Source organism: Stylophora pistillata, chromosome 6, assembly GCF_964205215.1.
Source record: "Stylophora pistillata chromosome 6, jaStyPist1.2, whole genome shotgun sequence".
NCBI lineage: Eukaryota > Metazoa > Cnidaria > Anthozoa > Scleractinia > Pocilloporidae > Stylophora > Stylophora pistillata.
Window position 1 is genome coordinate 10,074,984 of NC_142524.1, and position 25,576 is coordinate 10,100,559.

Here is a 25,576-nt window from a genome sequence, read left to right on the forward strand (position 1 = left end):
CTAACCAATCATGAAAGGTCTGAGACTTGTCTGTTCTCTCTGCCGTAAGCTTTGTGTTTTTACTTTAATGTTATTGGTTCATTTCTCAAAAAAAAAACAAGATTGACATCCTTTGCTGTCAATAAATATGTTCATTGGTTCATTTTTTTTCCTTTCGATCCTGTTCTTGCTTGTGCTAGCGTTTCTCAGCTTACATAGTTTGCTTCCATTTATGCTTTGAGTTGTTGAGCTGTAATTTGTCACTGAGCTGGTTACCTCACAGTTATTTGAATAGTAAGTGGCTGACGTAATTTTTTTCACAATTTACAATTGGAATTGCTGAGGCTTAAAAATAGAGCTGACACTTAGACTGACTATTGCTCGCTAAATTTAATGCTTGTTGTTTACCTGCTTCTGTGATGTTATTGTATTTGAGGTCTAACGTGCGTAGCTGACAGTTGTTGTTTGTAATGGCATTAGCCAAGTGCTGTGCTCCTGTGTCTGTGATGTTATTGTCTGCGAGGTTTAACGTGCGTAGCTGACAGTTGTTGCTTGTAATGGCATTAGCCAAGTGCTGTGCTCCTGTGTCTGTGATGTTATTGTCTGCGAGGTCTAACGTGCGTAGCTGACAGTTGTTGTTTGTAATGGCATTAGCCAAGTGCTGTGCTCCTGTGGCTGTGATGTCATTGTATTTGAGGTTTAACGTGCGTAGCTGACAGTTGTTGTTTGTCATGGCGTCAGCCAAGTGCTGTGCTCCTGTGTCTGTGATGGTATTGAATGAGAGGTCTAACGAGCGTAGCTGACAGTTGTTGTTTGTGATGGCGTCAGCTAAATACTTTGCTCCTTCATCTTTCAATTGATTTGCTGTGAGGTTTAACCAGCTCAGTTGAGAATTCCTACATTTTAACAATTTACAAATCTCAAAGCCTCCTAATGGCCCCGTGTTATTGTAACTCAAATCTATATGTGAAATTCCTCGCACATTCTCCATTACATTTACTAACGAAGAACAATCAACAGCTGTGAGGTGACAACGAATAAAATTTACATAAGTAAAGTTACTTTGTTGTAGTTTACTCTGCACTACTGTGGTCATTTTACTGGTTTCGTTTATGCATTTTAACAGTGTCACCACTAATACATGTTCGTAGTCAGTCGGCCAGCAGGTCACTTTCGTTTCCTCTTTACTCTCTGGCCAGTCTTCGTTGTAGAGTTCGCTTTGTATCTCTACAGTTTTCACGGGAAGAAGGTCAGTAAATATATCACTCGGTAAGTTTTCTTTATCATTCATTAATCCTGCCAGGAATTGAAACACAAGCTGCCACTTGCCGTCTTTAATGTTTTCGGAAACAAAGTTCCTTAATTCCGTTTCACTCATGTTGTTTATCAAATACTTTGCGGCGAAAAACTCCTGCATTGTGAGGTGAATGAAACAGAATTGTTTCTCGCGTTCAAGCGGTTCGTCTTTAAGCGGTCGGTCGGGCAAGCGATGAAATAAAGCGCTGTCTTCAATTCCCTGTACTTCCTTTCCTCCAAGGATTAGTTTTCCTTCTTTGATTCCATCAAACGCCACTCTTTCCAGTTTCTTGAAATTGTCCAGCACTTCATCGGGCAAATCATTTGATTCAAATTGTTCGCCAGTCAAATATTTCTCGGGGAATTCTCTCGTGTGTTTATAATAAAACACTTTCACTGCAATCTTGTAAATGCTTGTTAATTTGGAAGGGAGGGTAACGCGAGCGGAATCGTCGAACTGCAGTATTTTTAACAGACTTGAGCACATGATGAAGCTGTTTACCGGGACATAGCAGAGCGAAAGCAAATTCATGTTGCTGCTGATGTGTCGCCATAATGTTTCGCCTGCTTCCTTGTCATCTCCAGCAAATTTGTAGACATATTCTTCAATTTGTTCTGACGAAAAGCCCAAAACCTCGAAGGTTTTGTCGAAGGGAAGGTGCTTGATGCTCGACACAGCCGTAGGTCTTGTAGTGGTTAACACTGAAGCATTTTTAAGAAGTCCTCCTTTAACAAGCCACTGATAAAGAGTTTGAAGTGGCATCTTCTCTTCAATGCTTCTGGGACGAGTGGGCGGCACGGCCATCTTTTCGTTCTGTTTGAATTCATCAATTCCGTCAAAAACTATAAGAACACCTTCAGGGTTCTTTAGAAGGCGTTTCCAGACCTCGTCATCCAGGTGATTTGTGGGGTGATATTCTGACTGAATCAGAAGTTCTCTGAGGCTTAGGTCCTCGGCCGAATTGAAACTTCTGAATTTAACGAAGAAAGCAGCATCAAAATGGATTATGGCACCAGATGCCCAGTCTCTGAGAAGTTTGGTACAATAGAAAGTCTTACCGATTCCGGGTCGACCGACGATTAAAACTTTCTTACTTTCTTTATTTAGGAGGTCTTCTGGGCTTTTTGGGTTTGAAGTGTTCTTGCGCGACCTTGGATACACTTTGAGTTGCTCCTCTCGGTTTCCAGTAAAGTTATACGTATCTCTGTTGGGAATAACCACGAGATTTGTGTAAATCTGATCTAGAGTTAAGTATTTAACTGCTGTTCCTTCGCCTGGATTACCTGAATAAAGTGGTTGGAGTTCAAACAGTTGGCATGTGTGTTCTATGATTATTTCCTTCGTTTCCGCAATGAACAGTTCAAACTTTGATTCTTGGTTGGGCTGTTGAGGCTGGCTTTCCGCTAGAGGAAAAGTTTCTTGTCCGTTCCTTCCGACTGATTGTGGCGACTCATCCTGGGGAGCATTTAGATGAGTTCTTCGAAACTTTGAATTTTCCATGAAATCCCTTTGTATGCATGCCCGTAACAAAATGTAGACTGTTTCAATCACAATACCAGCAACAAAAATTATATTCACCCAAAGGAGAGCGTTCATCCCGAATCTTTTCGTTGTCGCTCGTTGATTGCGACATTCGTGTAGAGTAGAGTTTGGTGTGGCGTCCAATGAATTCCATGGCTGATTGTTTCCATCAGTTAAATAACAATTAAAATTAGAAGAAAACTTCAGAGGATAAAGCAGTTGGGTTTGTAGGATGATGAAAAGAGCTCCTAAAAGAATTCTCGTGGATAATTGAAAACAATAAGCGATGTATAGCTTGTATCCAGTTGGTGATGGGTTCTCTTGGTCGAGCGGCTGTCTCTCTGGATCAGCGTTCTGCCGGTTTCTTGGAGGCAGTTGATTGACTGTATGTCTCACTAATTGGGAGTAACTAGCACAAACAACTAGAATAACGACGAAATTAATGAGTACAAACCAATAGATAGGAAAACCGAATTTGTTGTGTTGCTTTTGGTATTGTTCAAAACATCTTTCTCGGACGAGTTCGATGTCTTTACTCTTCTCTCCGCTACAGCGAAAATCGAACCTGGACTCGCTGCTTTCGGCGAATATGGCGACGAAGGATCCACCGATAATTATCCAAAACACCACTGCCACATAATGTAGTTTACCGAATGTCTTTGGCGCTAAAAATTCCAAGACTTTTTCCATTGAGACTGTTGATATTCTTATTCTCCTCGTTGCAATGCTGATTAGTTTTCTGAGCTTCAATGAACAGCTAATATGACCTTCGGTATAATTATTACAGAATGAGAGAACTTTCATTTGATTGGCTTTTCAGAGTTCTTTTAACTGTCAAAAAGACAATGGATTCTTTCTACAAACTAAGGCGTGGACATCTTATCTGGGTGGTAATTGTTTGGAAAGGAAATTGTAACCCTTGTTTGATTCAAGTAACGATTGGCTAAGATTTTGCATGTGATTAGTTTCGAGTGCGGCGTGAGTTTTCTTTGTTGATCCCACCGTGGCTTAGTAAAGCAAAACTCTCGCAAATCAAACCAATTGACTTACGTCGTGAAAATAATTTCCTGTTTTGATCAATGTCCTCATCTCACCATGGTAGGTATCAGTGACTGAATAGAACTGCTCAATCACGTCCTTCATCGACTGAAGATTTGTGATTATCATAATTCCCATTGCTATTACGCATATGGATTTGGAAGTCTCTTTCACATATCTTCGGCTAATCCGTCACGCGAGTAGCATTTTAACGTTTAAATGGACCGAGACGAGTTTTTGTCGAGGCCCCAGTAAAACGGAAAAAGATGGATGCTAATATCCAGCAATTCGATCGAACAGGCTTGGTCAATAACAGGTTCCTGCTGTAGCAAGAAATACTTCGACGTAATAAGAATGACCTGTTTATTTCGAAGTTTGTAATTCAATAAACCCAAGAATCGTTTAATGTGCTCTTTGTTCTTCGCTTTTTTGGCGACTCCATTCTTTTCCTTGCGCGCGATAATAGCGGGCGATTCCAAGCCGGCAAGATGAGCCCGCGGTCCACGTAGCCAATCAAACAGGCTATTGCGCTCCTTATGTTAAAAGAGACCGACATATTTAATTCACTGGCCGATAACAACTGGTGTCACCCATGAGACAAAGCTCTTGAGGTCACAAACTAGGAGCCTAATTAGGGGCAGTACGTTTTTCTCCTTCGGAAACTTGTGTTCATGTATGGCACGTCACGTCAGAAATAAGTTCATTTGTAAACAATGCAGTACACTAATAATACTCTTGCTAGAGCTTTTAAATTGCTGCAAGCGATTTCTCCCCCCAAAAAGTAATATCTTGAGTTCCTCTCGGCCCAAACAAATAACCTGGAACGGGCAGATACTTATAAGCTCAAGAGTGTGTATGCTGACTATCTTTGGAAAATTGCTTTCACCATGATAGTTTTATTTGTTTGCACGCATCTCACAAAAATAGAGACCTTTCGTTTCACTTTCAAGAACTGTCAAAAAGGTCATGGCTTATGAATAGTATCGTTTACCTGTTTGCAACAGACATATAATTAAAACGGATACAGATTTGTGCTGTTTCAGAAAATAGACTCGACTTCTTTTTCTCCACCCGCCTCTCTGTGTTCATTTCCACACCATATTACCCTTCTCCTTTCTCGTTAAAATTCAGCGCAGAAGCCGTGAAGAGTGTTCCCTGGGTGCCAAAGGGTTTTTTATTTTTAGCAGCGAAACGACTGACAGTAAGGGGCAAAGCCGCGATCTTTGACGACAACGTTAGTGGTTTCGCTGCTAAAAAAAAATAAACCATCTGGCACCCAGGGTATGTGGAGTACTGTAAACTTGAACTTCAGTTTTTAAGCCTAGAGTGGTAATGTAGGTTATTTTGCCTCTTGAAGCCTGCTAAATTCTAAGCCACTAGTTTTCAACATTTTTCTGTGGCAATTACTTCGAAATAGATTTGTATATCTTACTTTTAGACCCTAAGACACCAGGGTGTGATGCAGGTCAATGATTTCGTCTTTTGACGCCACACTTATTAATGAAAGAAAGATTTAAGGTTTGATGACAAGATGATATGGCAAGAATTTCCATATTAGGCTCATCTTTGAATCGTTAAATTCCTGCTCAGGAATGAGCCCGGAAAACTGGTTTGCTTTGGCTTTCATTTGCCTTGATTGCTAACAATAAGAAAACGAACTCTTTAGAATTTTTGTGGTGTTATTTTGTTGTAGCTCTCAAGCACACTTCACTTGGTGTTGCCGAAAATTCCGTGACACTTGAGAAGCACGCGGAGCCAAACCCTTTGGACTGCACGTGATCAGTTGTTCCACAGGTTAAGAGGACACTGTGATATCTGATAGATATGGCACCAGATCGCACCAGATTGATGTTTGGCAGAACGAAAAAAAGAGCTTTAGGACAAATATTGAGCTGCTTATGACCTCTTGAAATTCAGACCCTCATGACTCGGACAAACATCCTCCCATTCTGTGAGCGGTCATAAGTGTGATAAAAGAAAAGTATACCAATGAAGGGCACTTCGCCTCAATCTTTTCTGGTTTAACCTATGAAAATGACTTTCCCGGTTCGAAATTTAAGTAAAGACCAAACCGAACAGCTAAAATGGAAGTTCAGAAGGCGCTTTGTATTTCATTAGCAAATGGAATATGAGATGGGTGTGTCAGAAATGTCAACAAAAGGAAATACCGCAGGAACCGTAAACACCGTTAAACACAAGGATCATCACAGGAAGCCCACACAAGCGGCGTGTCTGGTCGTTTGTTCGAAATATAAAGGAATGTATGGGAGAATATTGAAGAGTCGTAATATCGTAAACTTATATCAGGAATGTCTATGTTAGGCTCAAAATAAATATAAACCTACCTCAATTGCTGTGTATTGTCGTTTCTGTGGTTCTCAATGGCGAATTTGAGCGATTTGGTAGATTCTGCGTTGAGTATTGCTTCACGTTAAACACAAAACGCAAAATCTAGCAAATCGCTTAAATTCGCCATTTAGAAACACAGAGACGACAATAGACAGCAAGTGAGGTAGTTTTACATTTATTTTGAGCCTTAACATAGACATTCCTTGATATAGGTTGACGATATTTCGACTCTTCAACATTCTCCCATACATTTCTTTATATTTCGAACAAACGAACAGACATGCCGCTTGTGTGGGCCCCTGTGGGATAATATCCCTCTCTGCCGCCTTTCTCTTTCAAAAACGAAACTTTTATGCTTGTAATTGGAAAACGAGGCGATTTTTTGCGATGAGGCCACTTAAAAAAATCTTCTTAAACAATAGATTTTACACATATGATGCACGATCCTCGCAGTAGAGAGCGCTATTTATGCAATAGCGAACATCAGAACTGAAAAAAAACAGGCCTGTACGGGATTCGAACCACTGACCTCTGCGATACTAGTGCAGCGCTCTACCAATTGAGCTAACAAGCCATCTGGGAGCAGGCCGTTAAGTTGATTCGTAATGAACCCGTGATGATAAATCAGATACAATGTATATATGAAGTTGATATATTTTGAACTGCGGTTTTAGATACGTATGATGCATGATCCTCGCAGTAGAGAGCGCTATTTATGCAATAGCGAACAATTTATGCAATGTTCGCTATTGCATAAATAGCGCTCTCTACTGCGAGGATCATGTATCATACGTATCTAATACCGCAGTTCAAAATATATGAACTTCATATATACATTGTAATAGGTTTTACCGCGCGAGAAAATAAGACCATCCCGAAAAAGTACCACCACAAGTGCTGTCTTATATTGATAGATAGATTGATAGATTTGGCGCGTACTCGGAATTCCTGGAATGACCGAAAGATAATAAATTTTTAAAAAATAAAAGTAAATCAATCAATAAATAAGAATATTGATGATTAAAAATAAATGGCAAATTTACAACTGAATTCAATAATTTACTACGAAATTTTTCTCTGAGGGTCCAAAAAAGCGAAAAAACAAAAACAAAAAAAAACACTTACCGTCACTGTTCATGGAGAAGCACGTATTAGAATTAAAAAATTCTGCGTCAGGCCAGTAACCCATACAGCCTAAGCGACGAAATATTTCTTCTCTCCCTTACCCCTGGATGGGAAGCTAGTCCATCAAACGGTTACTCACCGGTTTAAATTCGCCTCCACCCATTTACACACCTGTAGGATGTCTAGGGCGCCATGACCATTAGGCCGCCACGCTTTTCCAGCCGGAAACATTGCAGAAGATTAAAGAAATGCAATATTTCCAATTGATTTAATAGTTAAATTGTAAAAAGCTGCGAACTATTACAAATTAATACTCTACCTTAAATAATTATTAACCACACATTGGGAGCTATCATGCAAAGCAGCAACCAATAAGACCAGTTAAAATTGAGAGATCGACACCTTTTCGCGTTATTATAAATACCTTGAATATATACCTTTGAATATAACCCTTGCACTGATGGATTCTTCTAAACAAGAAAAAGGACAAAGACGGACTTACTCCTCGGTTGTCTCTGGAGATGGTAATTTTTTTCCAGTTACTTTTACTGTACCTAGATAAATCGAGTCGTTTTATCCTGAACAAATAACTTAGAATAGAACCTCCTTCAAAGAGGGAATAATGCGGTCGCAATTTGGATTTGCTCGCCGAGTACTTATCGTATTTACATTCACTTTTCCACATAGAACCCACAGTGCTTCAGGATCGTCAATAATAAATGACACTTCCGGTTTATACAACTTGAAGCAATCTTCGGCATCAGTTTGTGTATTGTAGGCTGTAAGCTACATGTAGTTCTACTAAGTGCATCCCCATGAACAGTGTCATAGGTAGTTGTTTTTTGTTACATCATGTGATCCCTGCATTTTATCGAGAGAAAACTTTGCATTTTTTTATTTTATTTATAGAGAACTGATTTTCCTTTTTATCTTTTTAATTTTTATTTTCACTTTATTTTTACTTTTTTGATTAATTATTTTCGTTTTTAATTATTTATTGAAACTTATTATTTTTAATTAATTTATTATTTTTCGGTCATTTCGGGAATTCCGGGTATTCCGGGTATTCCTAGTATTCCGGTTCCAAATTCCAGCATTCTTTATTTTCCAAACTACCCCAGAGACTGATGGTTGGCGGGAGGAAATACAACTGATCGCCTCCGTCACAGGTCAAGTTATCGATTGAATGCTAATAGTCCTGTTGACACGAAATACCGGGAGACATTGGTTATGAGGCTAGTTTAGGGGAATGGCTATTCGTGCAGTCAGGACACATTGTGAGTTGCCTGTCGACTAATCTTCCTTTTCTCTCAGCCAAGGAGATTAGGCATGAGGGAAGCAGGAGAAGCCACAGGCCGCCCAAGCTCTCTGTAAGAACCACACAAGGAACGCAATTTGCATATCGATTTATAAGGATTTGTAAGGGATTTTCTACAAGATATCCATGGAGATAGTTAAAAGTGAAGATATTAAATAAAAATGGCTTACCTTATTCTATACGTGTTTTGTTTACTCCTGGTGTCGTTATTTTACCGATTTAAGAAGATTTAAAACCAGGAAAACCAGGAAGCAAACAACACACGTATAGAATAAGGTAAGCCATTTTTATTTAATATTTTCACTTTTAACTATCTCCATGGATATCTTGTAGAAAATCCCATACAAATCCTTATAAATCAACATGCAAATTGTATTCCTTGTGTGGTTCTTTAAGAGAGCTTGGGCCGCCTGTGGAGAAGCGCGAGGGAAGCGTCTTCCCCTGGTCTAGTTCGTTAATCGTGGAGAATGATTCACTGGATAAAGAAAAGTAAAAACTGGAACAAACTCAAAATTATTGATTCCAAGTCATGATTTTGAGATATCCAAGACGCAGACACTGTGTAGCGGTCAAAATGGCGTCAGTTATAGTCTAAGTCCACCGCCAATGAATACGTGTAGTCCATGTACGATAAAGCTTTGAATACAATTCTCGAGGGCTTGAAGTCTCCATTATCTTTTTTTAAATAAGATCGTACAATTTTGGGGCTAAAGCTGAACGTTCTTATTTGGTTTAGCGATTAAGCCTGAAAACATTCTCAACACGTCCTTAAAGTTGTAAGCTATAATATTTCTGTTGCGTATCCATTTAGTGGATACACATACTCTTCAATTGCTTACTATATTGTGTCTTGATTCATTGATCAAGCATCTTATAAACTGGTACAATAGTCTTACTTGATAACAGTACTTTCACATCATTCAGTAATCTTACAGTAATATCACTAACATTAGTACAAGTACTTTTACTATGTTCTCAAAACACTACAATTCCAATAAATAATTGCGGACGCGAGTTCATTGTCTTAAATCACAGTGGCACGTTTGTTATCATTATTTATACTTCTCACAAAAATGAAATAAGAAAGATGAAGATGTTGTTAACTAACCCTCAGCCTGATCATGTGTTCTTAGTTTGTTCATAAAATTTCGGTTAATCTCAGTCTGAACTTTCTTATAAAAAAAAATTCTTATAACAGGGGGGCATCAAGATTTTCGATTTTGACTACCTCTAGATATGTAAATTAGTTCCCTTTCAGGTTTGATTTTATTGTATAGTTCTATTACATAATTTGTACACCTTTGCAATTCAGCTTCCAGCTGCTATTAAGGTATTCTTTTTAATAAACGTCTATCTAATACACGTCTATCGGCTTTTGGGCCAAAAATCTTCGGCTCGCGTTTCGGTGAAAAACACCAACGAGTTAACGGATTTGGTATGCGATATCGTCAGTTTCCGTTTTTCCTATTTGGGTTTCGGTTTCTCTTCTATCTGGCCCTCCTCGTTCGAAGATCTTAGATCTTTTTTTTTTTTTTTTTTTAACGACTTTATTGGGCATATCAGATAAATATTTGAACAAGGCAAAAGTACAATAACACAATAACAAATAGAAAACAGAAGAGAGACTGTGATAAAACTGCACCCAAAAGAGAAGGCGCGAACGGGATGTAAAGTCCCATGCGAGGCGCCGCCCATTATGAATTAAAATACAACAGCCAAACTCCCCTCTAATTCTACCACTTCCCATCCTCAACTCCCCCCCGGCTCTTTCCGTTGTGGTAGAAACTGCTCTACTTGCCCCTGCATCTCTGAGCGTCTTACTAACTATACCTTTTTTTTCTACCGGCGAAACACGTCCCATTAAATCTCACTTGACCTGTGACACTAAAAACTTTATCTACTTAATTCAGGGTAACCGCTGTAACTTACAATACTTAGGAGAAACTAAACGACGTTTAAAAGACCGTTTTAATGAACACCGCCGTACCATTGATAAACCTAACTCGATCAATTTACGTTTCTGGGCAATCCAACACGTTAATGAGGTATAGAGTATGAATAATCAATCGTACACTGTGGCAGTTTTAACAAGGACGATCAAGTGATCCACCTCGATTAACACCAATCGAGCTCGAAATGGAATGATCGGATCAATTGAATGATTAAAACATTAAAGCTCAGTAATGGAGCTGGAAATGAAACACGGCAGGGTAGGATTGATCTGTACAGTTCGATAATCCGAAGGCGGATAAGTAATCGAGCTCGATCTGTTTTGATCGAACTCATATTCTACCCATAGTCCTCATTCGAGCTCGTTTTCTGGCATGCACGGATTGGCGACAGTTTTTGTTTGGCTCCTCTCAATTTGGTCTCACAATATCCAAATGAAAACGGGTTTTTTTACGGGTCGTTGAACGTCTCTTCCCCTTAAGTCCGCAAAACTAAAATCAAGCATGTTATCAAACATGTCTTTTGCTTTCGGATATCTGTCTTAGTTTTTTCGAAAAAATTATTGTTTTATTCAAATTAGCTGAGATATCTTTTATTGGTATTTAACCACTAAATTTCGTTGAGATGACGTCACGATTTCCTAATTATGCATAAATTGACAATCTGAATATCTCTTGAACGGAACGAGGTATATTTGGATAATGTAAACGAAATTTTTCTTCTAATCCAGTGCACTTATAATACATCAGAATGGCTTAGATTCGAGCGATACTAATCTCGTCATAGTAGCACTTTAGGTGGCCTACTTTGAAAAAACATCATGACTTTCCAACAAATTTGCCTTCAAATTATTCTTGTGGTGACCGCTTTTCGAAATTAAACATCATACAAAAATTAAAACTGACTGGAAATGGTTGGCTATGTACACAACATCTATACGTTGTGATGTCAAAAACATATAACATTAAATACTCAAATAATAAATGACAAATTTTATTTCCAGCCGTCCGTTTTCATCGACAAAACTATTTATATCCACATCTCTACCCCACATCTCTCCTTCCTTCAATGTTATAGTCTCTGAGGTGAACACCTTCTCTTTTTCTGTTCCAGGCATGATTACAATCCTACAAAAACAACAATGTGAATAATTACTTATGCGAATTTCAAGTGAGGCGACTCAAATTTTTACATTCCACTAAAAAATCTCCTTATCCAATTTTCTTTTGTGTGTTTTCGCTAATAAATTGCCTTGTCCCTTCGTTTCTCTTTCAGTATTTACAACCGTTTCATAGCCAATATTATACTTTTCTCACCTAATTTCTGCAGAAAATGGATGGGAAGCTGACAGTAGCTGTAGAAACAAACTGCCAGGATAGGTCAAGATTCCCCTCCACTTGTGTCCTTCGCATCTAAAGGCTTCACTTGTAATGGGCTCTTTTTTTGTTTCCTCTCCTCGCTGCCATACGCTTTCCGGGAAGTTTGTTAATTTCCACCGAAAGGAGGTAACCCTCTCCACCTCAACCATCACGTTTTCTGCTTGGCTCTTCTAAAAATTAATGGTTGCGTTACAAACTTCGGAAGTCGTGTTATCAAATAATTTTGAAATAGCACTAGATAGAAGCTCTTCCGACTATTTTTGTTTTATTTTCTGGTTGCCAATTATTAACCCAAGAAACCTCAATTCAATCTCCTTGCCTTGTTGTGTATGATTCTTCGCAATCGTCTTGTCTCACTTGATTGAAGGACATGGTGAGATTTCGCTGCTTCCATCAAATGGCTGGTCATATCCTTTTTCTTAACGATTCTGTTGCAACCTAGGACCTTGCACTGTGTGGCTTTTTCCTGGCAATCGCTTAAATGAAGGGTTATCTTAGTTCTGAAATGAAGAGAAAAAATTTATTTTAGGTGTTTTGTATTGCATTTGTTTCTTTTATAACTACCGAATGGTGCGAAAAATAGGTAAAAAAAATCTCACCTCAACTGTCAATTTTATCCGTTGCTGAGGTTTATTAACGATAAAACGATCACTATTTGATTTGAGGGCACAACATAACACACACCAATGAATCCTAACCCTTTTTTTCCATGTATCCCTTTCTTCTGCCACTTAACAGAGTCGATTCCGGCATGAGGTGTGAATTTTGATTCTCTACGTGCCCGCATACATCTGTGGTAACAAAATAATGGCCTCGTGCATAAAGTGAAGGCCAAAATGAAATCTCTGACTAAGCCATGAACATACCTTGGAAATACTCTCCCGCAATTCAGTGGACAAGGTATGACGGCATTGTCACATCTACCAGCACGGTGCTCTTCATACACTTCCCAACTCACATATTTTTTGCATTGAGGACATGAAACCTTCCTCTTCGTGCATAATAGAGCATGGGAAGGCATTTCCTGGCGTGGTATCTTTATTTGGCATCCAATATTATGACATGGTATGGGTAGTTTCGCGCAGTTGGAAAAATGCTCCGCAGCATTTCCATAACCTCCCTTCCAACCACAGCCAGCACTAAGGCACTTCACCGCCAAGGAACTGGTTACGTGGTCGAGTGCGATGTTTACACCTATTGATGCTGCTTGAAAGCCTTTTCTACACATGGGGCATTTGGGCAATTTCGCTTTCTTTACCAATTCTGTTATACATTCGCGGCATCCAGAGTGGCCACAAGTTAAACTGACAGGCTTTAGCATAGTGTTGTAACTGAAACAGTAGGAGAATCCACCCTTGCAATTGATTGTCATTGCAGCTACTCTATTCCAACTAATACCTGCCATTTCTTTCTTATCATACTCACCAAATCGAACAGACTAATTGCTGTTCTACCGGGACTGTAAAGCGACAGTTAAACGCCGCCTCTGGTCTTGTCTGAGTCATTATTTATATTTCTACAATTATCCAATTCTTCTCTCTCCGGTTTCGTGGGAACTGTTAACCTAAGTAAAAACGTGGCCAGCAAGAAACCAAGCTCTTTCATTACCCAGATAAAAATATCCTTTCGTCTCGTTGACAGTCGCTCAACAATACCATTCGGAAATGCATGAAATTAATTACCGATGATTTTATGAATATTTTCTCACATTGAACGGTGTTAGGTGTTGCGTTGATCTTTCTTCGTTGATTGCTTGTGCTATCAGTTTCTACCAAAAATATTTTCATTACACAATTTTTCTATGAGAACCATTCCGTTGCCATCATGCTTTTAAACGAGCTGATCGCACTGGGACAAGGAGCGCGATCTGTTCTCATCCAGTGACTTCAAAGGCGCCGTTTGCTTCCAGGTCCACTTCATTGCGCTCGTTGCAATCAAGGCATGGAGTTAATTAGAAGAAACGACAACCACGTTGATGCATTCCAGGGGTAGGTCAATCATACCAGGATTAGTTACTGCGGACTGATTATCAAAGAAATACGATTTGATTTACTCCCCTTTTGCTGAACAATACAATTCCTGTCAGGTAATTCAACAGACCCAGTTCGCGAATGTCCATCTTTTTTTTGTTTCCTCATAATTTATTACAGGCGGTCGAAATCTCCTTCATTATCCGCTTTCTTACTGAGTTTCTGCCTAGTTAGGACTCGTTTTATTTTACGTTAGCAATTACATCTTATCAGCTTGTTGTTATTGACGATAGCCGACAATCAAGCGGGAGTGGCAATGCTACAAATGGCTACACGCGGGTCACCGTGGGGGTGAACCATTTGCTGTGCGCAACGATTCTTAGCACCGCCTTCGTATACCTTGTGAACTAAGTAATTTAACATCTCACTCGCACTCATGTGCCTTTTTATCTCACAGGCGATGCGGGGGGTGTTCTAAAAAAAAGCCTAAAGACGAACAGCTTCTTTGCTGAGTTTTCCAAAGTGCCGATAGCTACTCTCCTCTTGGCCATCTTTTATTTTACACAAGATGACCCTCAGCAAAGAATTGTCCGGGCACTAGGCATAAACGCCAGCTTAGTATCGAAGATAGTCAGGCGCCTGCAAGATGTTTGTTCTGTTGATCTGCTAAACAGACCAGTTGTTCCATTTGGAGGACCCGGATGCGTGGCTAAGTGCGACGAAAGCAAATTTACTCACAGGGCGAAGGTAACCTGAAATGAACCTGATAATCAACATCACACATATCTTATTTTCAAAACGGACATCTATAGGGGTGGTTTGTTAACCATTTCGAAATAATCTCATTTGCAGTACAACAGAGGAAGAAGGGCTGCTCGTGATGCTTGGGTGTTTGGGATAGTATCCGTTGATCAAAGTCCTTCCAGAAGGTATTTTCAAGTGGTTGCAAGAAGGGATGCGGCCACTCTCTTACCCATTATACAGCATTGCCTTCTACCGGGCACTGAAGTGCATACCGACGACTGGGCAGCTTACAATCGATTGGCTACCCTACCTAACGTGGCTGCACATCATGTTGTTGTTCATGCGTACAATTTCGCTGATCCACGGACAAGTGTGCACACCCAGGAGGCGGAATCTGCGTGGGCTCAGCTTAAACTGGAAAGCAACAGAAGGAAAGGTGTTCGTAGAGACGATCTGCAATAATACCTCGATGGGCAGATGTGGCGACAGTGGAGAGGCAGCAGTTTCGACACGGTCATGGAGAACTTTCTGGCCATTCTACCATTGCAGTTTCAAACAGATACTCCTGTTTTTTAGTTTTTTAATTTTTTCTTTTATGTTTACGACTTTTCGTTTAAGGGATTACAGTTGCACATCGGCGATTACCATTTTATCCACGATTAGATACTGTTGCTTAAGGCCCGATTAACGCTAATCAAAGATAACACTCCTGGCGATGATAAAAATAAAAACAAAATTTGGCGATTTGATGTATGTTTCTTTGGCGGGAGAAAAGATAAGAACCAAAGGCAGTTTAGGCACACCGGGTGTACGATTGGCCTATTCCTAACACAATAGAGTCAACGTTTCAAAGAATTTCTACATTTCTCTGCAAAATTGTAAAACTTTGAAACGTTGGACCTTCACCGTTGCTCCCTTATAAATTACTACAGAATCGACTACAAATCGTTTGTTTTTGTGGGACCTTTAATTTATCCTGAGGAGCCTTACAAGCCGTATGGTGGTGTTTGGGTAAAAACACCACAAATAAAGGGATTTCCAGCAATAGTAACCGATCTTTTTTCCTGATCTCTTTTCATTCTATTCGCGTGCACTAAAGTTATCTCCGACTACTTAAGGTAACACTTCACCCTCAATAACGCCCTTGATGGCTCATTAATTACGCCGAAATTTATTGCGCTTCTGCATTAAGGCGCTGTTACACCAGGCAATTTCTCACTCTTACAACTTATCTCGCAAACAAGTTACCTCAATGGTGTTACACTGGGCCACGTTTCTTACAACCTACACGGGGCAACGTTTCTGGAGCTACTGGTCATTAATGTCTTTCCAAAATCACCGTCTCCTTTCGGTGGTGTATTCAATGAAACACCTGCTTTAGCGCATTCCAATTATGGCGCAGATAACCCAATTCGTACTGAATACTTCGTTTGTTTATTCTATAAAATACGAAAAGGCCGCGATATCAGCCTTTAACGTGAGATATCATTTCGTCCTGTTCAGTTTACATTAGGTTAGGGAGCACATCACAATACCCTAAGGTCGTTTCATTTTTTTTCCAATTTGCTCTCCATTGCGTGCGAGTGAATTTCATCAAGTGAAAATCAGCGTTTCCCAGCATGTCCTGTCATCGAACCAATCAGGTGTCAGTCTGAGGTCCATTTCGCGCTTATTTTCTCTTTTATCTACGTTGTTGCTGTAGCCACCGTGTTCTGTTAGCACTTATGCTTGAGTTGCTTTATTGTTCTTATCCGCTGAGACAAAAATTGGGTTTTAACGTTGACCAAAGGTTTGCGGCATAATCTTCCCTCAAACAGCTATTTAGCTTTTGACATGGTATCCCCTGTTGCCTTTCGTTATTAGAGATCGGGTTGATAATGATATTAACAATAATATCTTTATTTTTCTTGCCGATACGCGCTCAGAGTTCTTTTCAATTCCATCAAATTGTTCATAGAGGTAAGTTCTTTGGTAAACTGGTGAAATTATATCACTCTCCGGACGCGGGTTTTGCATTTTCTACAGTATTTCATTGCAAATCTCATAGTTAGCTTCTCCACCCTATGCCTAAATATTATGTACTCACTCTGGACAAATTTACTCTTTTTCCACTTTTTGCTATCACGATGGCGTTTCAAGAAAAGCAGGAGACTCACGCTTGTTCCACAAATCGCCGTTTTGGGGTGTTTCGTGAATTTTAGTGATTCATGGGTATGGTAGATATCTTAGGAGGGGGGGAGGGTTAAATACAATTTTAAAAATACAATTTGAATTAGGCCTGTACAGCCCCCAAAATGATCCCGACCCTGAAATGATCCCCAACCCTGAAATGATCCCCAGATCGACCCTGAAATGATCCCAACCCCGAAACGACCCCCATTTTTCTTTTTGTCAACCCCGAAATGACCCCCAAGGAATTAGGGAATGTTGATTAAACATAGGACTGTTGATTGCTTTTTTGTTCTTTGTGGTAATGCTGCAATCCTTTCATTTATTTTTATTCTTACGAAGTATCAAACAAAGGGAAACTACAGTACACCACAGTTAACTCGAAGTCTTAAGGGTAACGAAAAACTGCTTGAGTTAGCGGAGTTTCCAGTTATCGGGGTCGAATTCAATTTTCCAGGTTAATAATTTATAGCTTATTGATTTTCAGCACTTCGGTATACAATGCAATGCAAATTAGGTTTATTTAACGAGAAACTAATACATTTGTAACAACTGTAAAAATTATGCATTCTTACTACAATGCAATAATGTGCATGTAACTTAGTTTATTTAATACACTTAATTTATGTTCCCTTTTGCGTCGGGGTCGAGAGCATATCGTATGTATTTGTGCAGACATTCCAATGGACACATGTTCACTGCACTGTGACACTTTTCTTCATGTGACAGCAAAGACCTCACATCAGGAATGACTCTTACGATCGATAAGTAACTTTCAGTTTCATTCCGCCTTTCATAAAAACATTAATTAGCTTCAGCGCATCTTTTCCAAATTTTCCCTAATCTTAGTTTAATTTATCCTCTTTTAGTTGTTAATATCGGCGCCATAAATCAATTTATTAGATAGGAAAAAATGCTTTTACTTTCCCTCATTTTCGAGCAATCCACATTCCCATGTTTAATCAACATTCTCTAATTCATTTCGGGGTCGACAAGAAGAAAAATGGGGATCATTTCCGGGTCAATTTGGGGATCATTTCAAGGTTGGGGATCATTTAGGGTTCGGAATCCTTTCGGAGGCTGTACAGGCCTTTTTTTCCGGTATCCGCTATGGTTAGAAGTCATGTGTTGAAATGCCCACCTTCGTAAGGCTCCACCATGTTCTAGAGATATTTTCGACAATTTCCGACTAGCATCCCCTACCAAATATGGGAGACCCACCAGCGCGAAAACACTAGCAGCTCTTTTTTCCCCAGTAAGTTCGAACCAAAACTAGTTTCGGGTTATATTTTGTTTCGGAACAAACGATTTGTGTACATTGAAGTACCCCTTCCTTTTATCGTTTATCTTTGACCACCTTGCCGATAATCTTTTTAGTTTTTTCACATAGCTATGGCCACCCCTTTCATTCAATGTTGCATTTATCTTCAAATTCTTCGATCTTTCGTTGCCATGTGAAATCTAGTATTACTAAGTCAGTATATTTACATACTTCCTTCTATTTATCTCTATCACCGAGGTTCTGTCGCAGGTTTTCTTGGGAAAGCGGTTTTTCACCCCACCCATTAGAGGCCTTAATATCAAGTTTTCCGACGGCGACTTAGGGACATACATTTCCCCGAAAACTCCCGAGTGGTTAATGGTGTGCGCACTGGCAAGTTAACAGCATCAAGAGTAAAACTCCTTTTCTCTTGCACGCTGTGAAACGTCCTCTGCTCAAAATGGGTGAAATAGTTCACAACTCTAAATTCGTCCAATACCCTGATATCAATTCAACTATGTTAATGGTTTGTACTAACATATATCGTCTCGTTTCCAGTTGCAGACATTCGTTGCTATCTTTAATTACATAGATTAGTATTTTCCAATGCATGAAATGATAGGGAATGTCATGTTTAAAAACGGAAATACATGAAGAGGTTCTTGTGTTTTAGGCGCCTCAAAGATCCTTTCTTTTTCCTCGTTGTTGACCAAGGCTTTAGCGTGTAATTTCTATGTACAACTTGCGTAAACGTTAGCAGAAGAACTTCGAGTGAACCATGAATGTAAAGCACTTTGTCCTTTCTTTATCAGTATATATAAACATTTCTTGTTTTGTTTTTCGGTTTTGTTGTATGTGCTTATCCTGTCAATTAGGCTGGGAAAGGAAAGGAAGGAAAGAAAACTCTTTATTCGCACTATTTCAAGTGGTTACTACAGATTATAAAAGTCAGAATATATAAAAAACAGCAACGTGGTATTCGCGTGAGTTCACGATTATGTGATGATGATGATAAATGGATTCTTGAATTGTAATTGAAGATAATTAATCGCGGGCAATGCCACTGAAAGTTGACGAGAGAGACCTTTGCTGGCGGGGTTACATTTGAGTGTGAATGGAAATTCAGAGTTCTAAAGAAAGGAGAGGAGGAAGGAATTTTTTTAGGGGGGTGGGGGCGTTTGGGAGACACTAACTGCCAGTTGTCTTCAATCCCAGGGTGCCCCAGTTTGGTAGAAGAGACTATTCTGGTATCCAGTATGTCAAGTTTTACTTCAAAATTTAAAGCATTTTTAACACTGCCGGTCCCAGTGGCGTCAGCTTCAAAACATCATCTTCTTCGAACGTTTTGTAAAGTAGTGTCTCATATAAAAGAAAACCAAAAAACAAAACAAGAAATATTTATATATATTGATAAAGATAGGACAAAGTTGTTTATATTCATGGTTCACTCGACGTTCTTCCGTTCACTTTAACGCAAGTTGTCAATAGAAATTACACGCTAGAAGCCGATACAACAGCTTTCTGTGTTGTTAATGATGCCATAAAAGATACCCTTCAAGATACCCCTGGAAAATAAAGGTTGAAGGAAATCGGCCAAGGGGAAGGCTGTGCAAATATGGAGGGAAGTCAGTAGTTCTAATGAGGAAGATGCGTGGGATAGGACATCCTGGAGAAAGAAATTCGTCAAAAGACTTCAAAGCAGAGGTGCTACAGTTTCAGGCTAAAACAAACCTGAGCTTATTACTCTAGTTGTTACTGTTTACAGTATGAACTGAAATTTATACAGACGCAAATTTCGAGAAAGACTCAGTGTGTCAACAGTCGTTTGACTATACCAGCTGGCATTTAAGTCGTTGATGAGCCATTTGCTATGACAGAGTTGTCAAATTACCGTACTTAAGGGAACGTTCATTTTTTACAAGGTAGGGGGGGACTAGTGGGATTGGAGGGGGGGTCACCCAAAAAAAACCGGCCCTAAAGGATGGGCCATCTAAAAAAATTAGGCAAAAAAGGGGGGTAACGTAAAAAATTTTAGTAACGTTTTAAGGTTTGGATAAGTTTTACTATTCTTAAAAAGTACATCCCTACAGAAATAAATGCGAAAGTTTTAAAATCTATTAAAGAAGTTCCTATTGCTTTTAACAACGTTTTTGCGGCTGCAGACTACAATTCTAAGGAACTGAATGAACAAAAGTAAGGTTTCTATCTTTATATTTACTTCATTTTCATCTCTTTATTGTTGGATTTTTTAATCTTTTTTTCTCATTTTTCCCTTCATTAAAGGTTCTTAAATACAATACAATACAGTTAAAATAGCAGTTGCTCGACCAGAATAGCCAAAGCTACCTGCAATCTACAAAGGCCTGTAAACTATCTTGAAGAAATAAAGTTACTGTTAGAATTGAACATTGATTCTACCTGCTAATCTTCTTCAAGTTCTTCCTCGTCGCTTGTGCTGCTGTGGGAGTCGCTTTCGTCCTTTTCAGGCAGAGCATACTCTTCAGGATACAGGATGCAGTACTCATCTTCTCTAACCTCTGCCTTGAGGTTTTTTATCATTCTGCTTACTACCGCATTGCTGAAGTGGTTTATATAAATGATCTTCCATCGTGTAATCTCTATTCTAAAGTGCGGACGTATGCAGATGATACTAGCTTAACTACTGCACATTCTGATGAGTACGTCTTAGAACAACACATGAATCATGATCTACATGAAATACAATCATGGCGAACATGCAGCAAATAAACTTAGCCTAAATGTGATAAAGACAAAATATATGATTGTAGCGTGTCAATTTAAGAAAAAACACCTCGAGCACCAGTTTAGTATTTATGTCGATCAAAAACCCCTTACAAGGGATAAGACGTGTAAATATCTTGGCGTTGAAATAGATAAATCTTTAACTTGGAGATATCATGTAGACACAATTGCTAAGAAAGCCTCTGGAGGGATTGGAGTTCTGCGACGTATAGGGCATATCATACCTTACTATAATTATATTAAATATGTTGTTCAAATCCATTGTGCTACCGTATTTCGATTACTGTAATATATTTTGGGAGAGTTGTGGGGAGGAGATTCGTAATAGACTCCAGACCCTACAAAACAGAGCTGCCAGGGTAGTTACTTCCTCTGGATATGACAGGCGATCAATTGATATTCTGGATGAACTTGTGTGGGACAATCTTGAGGCACGAAGGGAAAAGCAGTTAGCGACAATAAAGTATAAATTAAAAAATCAAATTTTACCCGATTATTTGACTCAAATTTTTATTAGTACAAACGCTATACACCCATTAAACCTGAGGAATTCTATACATAATTCGTTTTTGCCAAGACCGTTTACTGAACCTGGAAAAAACAGTTTCCACTATAGAGGGGCGGTTCTCTGGAATAGTTTATCAAATACTGTTAAGGGACAGACAAGCCTGAAGTTATTTCTTTCCGATTTATACCTTCAGAACCATTTTTTTAATTATTCTTAGTTAATGTTATTTATATTTATACGTTAATGCTATTTATATTAGTACTTATATTAGTTTCGCACGGCTCTCTGGAAGAGCATTTGTATGAACGAGACTCCGTGTTTAAATAAAGATGATGATGATGATAATGACTAAACTCGAACGACTCATATTTCCCGACGAAAAAGACTGGGTATGAATTAATTTGATCTGCAAGGAAAAAAACATCGCAATTTCAGGGGATCGTAATAGTTAGCAAATTCCAACTAGTGGTCTATTATCAACGCTGCGTTCAAATTGGTTACTACTAGGCTATGTGTTAGCTCAGACTACAATACAGGTTGTTATGGCGGAAACTGTGTGCTCTCCTGGGGACCAGATTTAAACGGTAGACAATAGGTAATGTATCACCTTACTACTTAACAGTTTTCAAAGAAAAGCTCTCTTTCTCTTTTTCTCTACAAAGGCCGCGCGGAACATGAGTGACTCCAGCGATAGCGATGTTGCTCCGCTCTGTCCAAAACGGCACGGTTCCAGGGCTTTTTCAAGAACTTTTGTCCATCTTGACAAAAGAACCAAGGCTATGCCCAACAGAAGCGAATTCAACCGCTTGAGAGCAGCAGGGAGAGTGAAGGAAATCGCCTTCACAAAAAACCACACTGCAACCGACATGCAGCAGCTACTTTTGTTCCATTTCCCATCCTTGGTGGATCTGGACCTTTCTCGGTGAGTTTTATTTTGCGCATTCCCAGAAGAAATATATAGTGGGTGGCTATGAAGCACTGCTTAAGCGTTCATCGAATAACGCCTTTCCCACTACACCGAGTATCGACGGCCGGGAAAACGTGATTCGAGGAAACGCTTACATGCCACATGGCGATCTTGCCTGCATCGCGGAGGCTTCAACATGTACGGAAATAAGATTGCTTTCTTTTTTTTCCTTGTATCAGCTTACGCTTCATAACGTCTTATGACAAGGGCCATGCGATGAGCGTCGTATTTCGTTATATTCCAAATGGAGTGGAAATAATGGCCAAGTTTACTCAGGGCCCAAAACAGAAGGTTTACATGCATTGGAAAGGTAAACCGCCTCCCGGTTAGCTCAATGGATAGAGCGCTAGACTGTAGTGCGGGAGGTCGAGGGTTCGAGCCCAGGCCGGACCAACACTCAAGGTCTTAAAATAATTGAGAAGAATTTGCTACCTTTCTATAACATGAAGAAATGGTTATTTAGATATTTAGACTAGATATTCTAGTCTTCTCGGATAGGGACGAATAAATAGAGGTCCCGTCTCCTGCAGGGTTGGGGCAGGAGACGTTAAGAGGCTGTCCACCTAAGAACGGATAAGGCAAATTTCGGACCTTCACCGATTTCCCTGATTTTTACTGTGAAAGTCGATACTTCTATCCCATGAACAAATATTGCGTTTATTTTGAATCAGTCTGGTTTTTTCATTTTTACGAGATATTTTTCAAGGTGACCTCAAAGGCACCCAGTTTCCCCCCCCCCCCATCTCCATAATTTAGCTACAAAAGTCGATCGCTGCTGAAGCCGTATTTTCAACTCTAAAAAGCTTTCTATTTTATATGTCTAAGATCAACCCTCTTCCACTACGTTAACGGTCAAATGATTACACTGTATATATTTTTCACTGAGTTGCAAATTTTTCAAAATATTTACCTCGAGCACTGAAATTTGTGATGCGTGAGGTACATGTGGTTGAAAGCTATTTTCTCTTATGTGGGACCTGATCTAGACTCAAATCTATTACAGCCTATAAGCACTTATACCTAGTAAGTAAATTATGGAATAAAACTTTTGGGCACTCTTCATGGCGCGCCGCAGAGAGCTTTGCAAATTTCACAAATATTCGCCATTTTGATCGAAATCAAAGATAACGCGATCCGACCAACAGGTAAATTTGGGATCTGAGAACTTGTTACAAATCATAAAATAAAACTGAAGAGCGGATTTTTATATTGAAAAATACATATCATGCGACTTTTTCGCCGTTGAGTTGAAAACATTGGTGTTCTAAGGAAGAAAGACCTGTGTTTATAGTTAATAAATTATGCAAATTAGCATTATTTAAAATTGTGTCCATAAAAATTTTTTTCTACAATGTTCTTAAACACAAAGAGCTGTCTCTTTTAACTGAAGAGCATATTATTCTACACCTCTAAGGCAAGGTATTTTTTGAGTTTATGGCCATTTTCATCTCCCACGAAGCGCTGATTAAGTAAAACAGCAGTGTTTGTTTTGCACGCTTATCGCCAACTAATTCTGTTATCATCAACCACAGAGAAGTGGACATCGAAGATCTTATCAGTAATATTTCCTTAACCTCTCTTTAGTAGCAAGAGATGTTTTTTTTCCGGCAAGACGCAACAGAGCTCGTTTTCCTAAGAGCTTCTTTTATCGGTCAGCGGGCAGGTATTGAAGTGTTACGGTATGACTTTTCAGAGTCACAGTATGGCAAGGATTGTGTGATCGTATCCTGTGCCCAATGAAAACATGCATCCAATGTTTCTGCAACGAAGGACACGACATTCTAACAGCGGGAGACATGAGAAAGGCACTCTCTGAGAGACCAGTGAAAGGTACATCTGCGTGCGTATGTGAAGTTGACGAGTCTAAGAGAACCTTAGAAGTGAACAAGATAGATTTTTTTTAGCAAGCTACACAACATCCAGTTTGGGGTAAAAAGTATACGTGCGTGGAGGTCGTACGGAATAGGGCGTGGCAAGGAGATTTCTTACGACCAGCTAGTTTCAAATGACCAAGGGGACACCGCTCTCGTTGTAAGTGAGGAGCTCTTCCCTTTTCACAATGCACGTGTGTATGAATACACAGTTCCTGGAGCAGAGGGCTCAAATGAAGACGATGATTTGGACGATTCAAAGATGGACATGTTTGACTGTTCGGAGCCTGGATGCGTGAAGAGTTTCCAAACGTTTTCAGAGCTCGATTTACATTTGAACGTAGGGGACCATTGTGTGAAGGATGAAAGGCTGTCAGAAACAGTATATGATAAACTCCGTAGAGATTGGGCAGAGAGGTTTACTACATCAGTCAGCATCACTGACGAACCACAGTAGGAAACTAGTACCCACCAGGTTGTACGTGACTCAATGCCTCCAGTAAACACTGTCAGTATGGGCTAGCTAGGGCTGGGCCCTACCCAAGCCACGAGCAGGATCCACTAGATTCAGTTGCAAAGTTAAGAATTATTTAACAGCAAATTTTGATCAAGGCGAACAATCAGGGCTAAAATCTGACACTCAGCAGGTTTCAAATGATGTGCGAAAGGCAAGAGACGAGCAGAATAATAGTTTGTTTGACCGAGACGAGTGGCTTACCAAGAGCCAAGTGTAGGGGTTTTTCTCTCGCCTTACAGCAAACAGAAAAAGGCAACGAACACCCTCAGAAATCGAACAAAATCCGAAGAAACTGTCCCTATAGGAAGAAGAAGCTCAAGGACAACGGCTGATGGAACACATCCTTAATGAACTAAAGCCGCAGCACCCTCTGTCCTACGATGCCTTTAATCTGTGTGAGTGCGCAAAGGAGAATAAGCTTAGTCTCTTTAATGTAGCAATGCTCAAAGAAATCTTGTCGTTTTTTGAAGTACCATTTAAATCGAGAGACAGGAAAAAAGACCTTATTGATCAACTGATGTCATTTATACAGGAATTTCAATGCTTTAATTAAACTATATTAGAAGCTTCATAGCCCAGGAAAACAAATGATGGTGCCTGTGGAGCGAGTTTGTTTTAGAACAATAGGCACAGCATCAAAGTAACCTGATAAACAGTTGTACTCAGCGAATTAACCTACTCACTTCTGAGAAAATTCGCGAAAATCTCTCAAAATTTGTCGTTATTAAGTTTTTGGCGATGTTCTTAACTCACAAAAATTAAAAGAGAAAAAAGAAAGTAAAAAAATACTACCCTGACCGTGGGAAATGTTAATCGCATTTACGCGTAGGTATAGGTTTGTGATTTTCTT

The 25,576-nt window shown here is 39.5% G+C and overlaps 2 protein-coding genes, 1 long non-coding RNA gene and 3 pseudogenes across 5 annotated transcripts in view; 4 read left to right on the top strand and 2 right to left on the bottom strand.

Annotated features, from left to right (window-relative positions):
- Positions 1–25,576, top strand: part of LOC148728179 (uncharacterized) — a 175,608-nt gene that overhangs the window by 18,835 nt on the left and 131,197 nt on the right. The window lies entirely within an intron of this gene.
- LOC148728180 (sec1 family domain-containing protein 1-like) overlaps positions 1–25,576 on the bottom strand; it is a 78,539-nt pseudogene that overhangs the window by 17,423 nt on the left and 35,540 nt on the right. The gene's annotated exons all lie outside the window — the stretch shown is intronic.
- Positions 46–4,239, bottom strand: LOC148728181 (uncharacterized). Its single transcript, XM_088725873.1, has one exon. It carries the CDS (start codon positions 3,599–3,601, stop codon positions 326–328), a length of 3,276 nt encoding a protein of 1,091 aa, XP_088581999.1. The 5' UTR covers positions 3,602–4,239; the 3' UTR covers positions 46–325.
- Positions 13,677–15,414, top strand: LOC148728182 (uncharacterized; annotated as a pseudogene). The gene is made up of 3 exons (XR_015989030.1): positions 13,677–13,944; positions 14,384–14,673; positions 14,779–15,414. The product of XR_015989030.1 is annotated as an uncharacterized LOC148728182 (transcript).
- Positions 21,896–23,008, top strand: LOC148728183 (uncharacterized). Its single transcript, XM_088725890.1, has 2 exons — positions 21,896–22,293; positions 22,518–23,008. Exons 1-2 carry the CDS (start codon positions 22,046–22,048, stop codon positions 22,666–22,668), a joined length of 399 nt encoding a protein of 132 aa, XP_088582016.1. The 5' UTR covers positions 21,896–22,045; the 3' UTR covers positions 22,669–23,008.
- Positions 23,794–24,826, top strand: LOC148728184 (uncharacterized; annotated as a pseudogene).

Excerpts from the sequence above, each read along its gene's own strand:
- LOC148728181 (XM_088725873.1), bottom strand. The coding sequence starts at position 3,601 with ATGAAAGTTCTCTCATTCTGTAATAATTATACCGAAGGTCATATTAGC.
- LOC148728183 (XM_088725890.1), top strand. The coding sequence starts at position 22,046 with ATGAGTGACTCCAGCGATAGCGATGTTGCTCCGCTCTGTCCAAAACGG. Across the intron at positions 22,294-22,517 it reads GTGGATCTGGACCTTTCTCG|CTTACGCTTCATAACGTCTT; the intron begins GTGAGTTTTATT and ends TCCTTGTATCAG.